The sequence below is a fragment of the Theobroma umbraticum genome, unplaced genomic scaffold (assembly GCF_002168275.2).
Source record: "Theobroma umbraticum cultivar Fairchild unplaced genomic scaffold, ASM216827v3 scaffold_30.0, whole genome shotgun sequence".
In the NCBI taxonomy this organism is placed as follows: domain Eukaryota; kingdom Viridiplantae; phylum Streptophyta; class Magnoliopsida; order Malvales; family Malvaceae; genus Theobroma; species Theobroma umbraticum.
The window spans coordinates 2,452,269-2,456,114 of record NW_018397254.1 but is presented as its reverse complement, the minus strand read 5'-3'; the positions used below and the strand labels follow the sequence as shown (position 1 = coordinate 2,456,114).

At 36.6% G+C, this 3,846-nt stretch overlaps 1 protein-coding gene across 1 annotated transcript in view; it reads right to left on the bottom strand.

Moving 5' to 3' along the window:
• The window catches only part of LOC110421797 (cucumisin-like), a 6,420-nt gene that overhangs the window by 632 nt on the left and 1,942 nt on the right, over positions 1 to 3,846 (bottom strand). Inside the window, exon 7 of the mRNA XM_021435474.1 lies at positions 276 to 361. Coding sequence (XP_021291149.1) covers positions 276 to 361 — 86 coding nt within the window. The remainder of the gene's footprint in view (positions 1 to 275; positions 362 to 3,846) is intronic.

Below are 3,846 nucleotides of genomic sequence, written 5' to 3'. Positions count from 1 at the left end.
GTGTCTTTACCAGGACAGTTACTAATGTCGGTTCAGCAAACTCAATCTACACCGTCCGGATGTACTCTCCTTCCAATTTCTCCATTAGTGTGGAGCCACAAGTTCTGTCATTCTCAACAGTGGGAGAGAAGAAATCATACACCGTGAAGGTCACCGGTGGAACGATTTCACAGCAGAAGATCATGTCGGGTGCGATCATATGGACAGATGGGGATTACCAGTATGAAGTGAGGAGCCCAGTTGTGGTGTACAATGTTCTTCCTGGTTATACTTACTTCCCTCCACAGAACTCAAAGTTTCAGAAGAAACCAACATTCCAAGGTCCATCCATGTATCAAAAGTATGGAATCCTTGGACGTAACTGATAACCATTTCTCATTACAAGCAACTTGCATCCAAGGTTGCCTTTGCGCATTTGACTTTGGTATTGAGTATTGACCGTTTCTAAACGATTGAAATAAGACAGCGAGAAAGAACTAGTTTTGCTGTCGGGATTTGCTCCTTTTTTCTGCCTCTCTCATTCTCAAGAAGTGAGAAAGCTTTTGCTCACTGATGCTTAGGGTTGTATCAACTACTACTGTAAGTTGATTTGGTTTGCAATAAAATTTGAGCTGTCACCATTATAATTCATCGCAAAGTCATCCCAAAAAGGAAAAAAGACAACCTCTGAGCAATCTGATTAGTAAGAACATGATGCTAGATATCTTTTTCTTCCATTCTCAACGGCGGCGGACATTAACAGTCATTAAAATTAGTGAATTTTCCTCCATTTTTGCGGGGCCATTTTCCTCTTCAGACCTTCGCCCTGCCTTAATGCATTAAGGCAGTTTAAGCGAATTGCAGATTTTAAGATGGTTCATGATATATTCTTTCTTTGTGAGAATGGAAGTTGAGGAGGTAGCAACGATTTCAAAACATGGAAAGCTTGAGGAAAGCTTAGTCAGTAATTTCGTTCGACTATTATCTTAAATATTATCAGTAAAATTAGAATAAGATATCACATTTGAAAATTGTGAATCAACATTTTTATAAATTAAAAAAATAATTAAATTTATTTATATTGTACTTGAACACTTTTATTTTGTTGCAAACGATTTACCGATCAATCTTGGATTAACACCCTAAGTATTTCTAAGTTATGTGATTGTGTGTTAATATAGACGTGAGATGCCACCTACCAAGCCCTTTTTTTTTTAACTTGTACTCATGAACTTAGCTCCGACCAATTAGAAGAAAAGTTATGGAGGAGCAGGCAGACCATGCATCCTGCTTAAGAAGAACACCGAAGAGGGTGGTTCAAATGGACATTGCATGTATCATGCATACTTCTTTCTTTCTTCATTCTAAAACAAATTATGTTCATTTAGAAGAGGCCAAGACAGAAATAGAACAATTAATTGCTAAATTAAACCTGATTTTTTTTTTGTGTATATGTCTTAAGAAATGAATTAGTAAGGACTCATTTCGTTTTAGCATTTTTCTTTACTAACGATTAAAATATATGAAAATCAATGGCCAGCCAAATTAAATTGTCCAAATATTTCAATCTTTGGAAGTATAAACACAATGTAGAAGTATTGAATATCCGTCAATGAGTTTGACGTGACTAAATTTTCTATATAAACATTTGAAATAAAAAAATTTTCTGTGAGTAAACTCTGAAACTAATGCAATTAAGAATACTTATTGTTATCAATGTATTTACTTAATATATCAGAATTTAAAACTATCTAATAAGCTTTGTAATAGGAAACAAATATAACAACTTTAGTACATCTGTTGCTTTGTTACTTATCATAGATCCTTTTGATGGGGCAAGCACTTGAATGTATCGCCATTTTTGATCCTAAGATTATCAGCTTCCAAGAGACCGATTGAAGCATACAGTATTTTTCTTGACATACACGGAACCAATAAAGAATATCTACGGAATGACCAACATGAAAAGGAAGGATGATAGGACAACTTAATACAGATAAACGAGAATTAGATGGACCTTCTCGTAACCTTGTTAGAGACGGCCACGTTTTTTGTTTTTGGAGACACTGACGACCAAAACAACATTCGACTTTCCCGTTAGTTGTTTGCAAATTCTTTATCACTTTTCAGTCAAGTTCTAAAATTGTTTTGTTGTACAATGTAAAGAAACTTGGAGACAACAGCAAAAGCCAGAAGCAGAAGAAGGCTAGCCTGGTGCCAGTAAAGCACAGAAGAAGCCATATACCAACATAACAATCATCAAAATCTATCCTATAAATACCTTGCTGCTTTGAAACTTTTTACATCAAGTTAACTAGCTTGAGGTTTTTTCTTTTAGCATCAATGGCGAAGAAAGGGTTGATGATTTCGCTTCTGTACTCGATGCTGTTTGCAGCGTTTTGTTTGAAAAATTGCCATGCAGCAGTCGATGCCAATGAGAGGAAGGTGACATTGTTGGCTTTAAGTTACACAGTGTGTTCTTGTGCGTCGGAAATGGTTTTGCATAAGTTTTCACTAAAAAAGGGCCCTTTCCCCTTTTCTATTTTTGTTTTTATGTGTATAGGTTCATGTTGTGTACATGGGAGACCGCCCCAAGGGAGAATTCTCAGCTGCAACTACCCATCATTCCATGCTTAAGGGTGTTCTCGGAAGGTTCTTGCTCCTATTCCACAATGACTCCTAATATTAAAAGGAGTAGAATTTACGTTTAAAGCATTATCCGACTAGATATATCTCAATACATTGTCATTTCCCACCTAAAAAAATTCGAATAATTAGTAAATGCTTATTCTGATGACTATACATCAAATAATATAAAACCTTGCAAATGACAGGAAAATTAATGCAATGTATAACTAGAGAACAGACCGCCAATGCTCAATAACCATAGCGTCAGAAATAAGAAAACAGGGTAAACTTTTTTTTTTCAAATATAGTACTATATATAACGTTTGATTTTCTTCAACTGCAGCGCTTCATCAGCCAAGAAATCGCTTATTTATAGCTACGGGAGCTTCAATGGATTTGCAGCTAAATTAACAGATGAAGAAGTTCGAAGGTTCTCAGGTGATGAGATCATCAAATAAGTAAAGTGAATAACAAAGAATAAAATTTCATTTCCATGGTCTGTACTAAAAAGAAATTCAATAAATTCCATGCAGAGATGGACGGAGTAGTTAGAGTGATCCCAAATCATATACTAAAGCTTCATACAACAAGGTCATGGGACTTCATTGGCTTCACCCAAGACAACGTTGGAGCAAAACCTGAAGGAGATGTTGTCATTGGGCTTCTTGATACAGGCAAATTAATGAATCCCACACAAACTGCTATGGTTTTAACAAAGATCAAGTCAAGTCAGTAAATTGAACCTTGTAAATTATTTTTTTGTGTTTAGGAATTTGGCCTGAACATGCGAGCTTCAATTGCCAAGGACTTGCTGCTCCACCCTTCAAGTGGAAAGGAGTATGTCAAGGGGCCAACTTCACCTGCAACAAGTGAGCTGTCTTTCTCCCCTTGTTAATCCGTTCTATCATCAAGAGATTAAAAAAGTTTTATATAGTCCATGGATACTATGAATAACTGATATTACAAAAACTGGAACATGTAAAGAGCATTGGTTATTCAATTCGGGCAACTAATGAAATGAATTTGGTAACTGGATCAGCAAGATCATTGGAGGCCGTTACTACAATAGTGAGAACTGGTACGATGAAACTGACTTCAAATCTCCAAGAGACTCTGAGGGACATGGGACCCATACTTCCTCAACTGCAGCAGGTGACAGGGTGCCTGGAGCAAGCTACTATGGGCTAGCTAATGGAACTGCAAGAGGTGGAGTTCCTGGTGCAAGGATTGCCATGTACA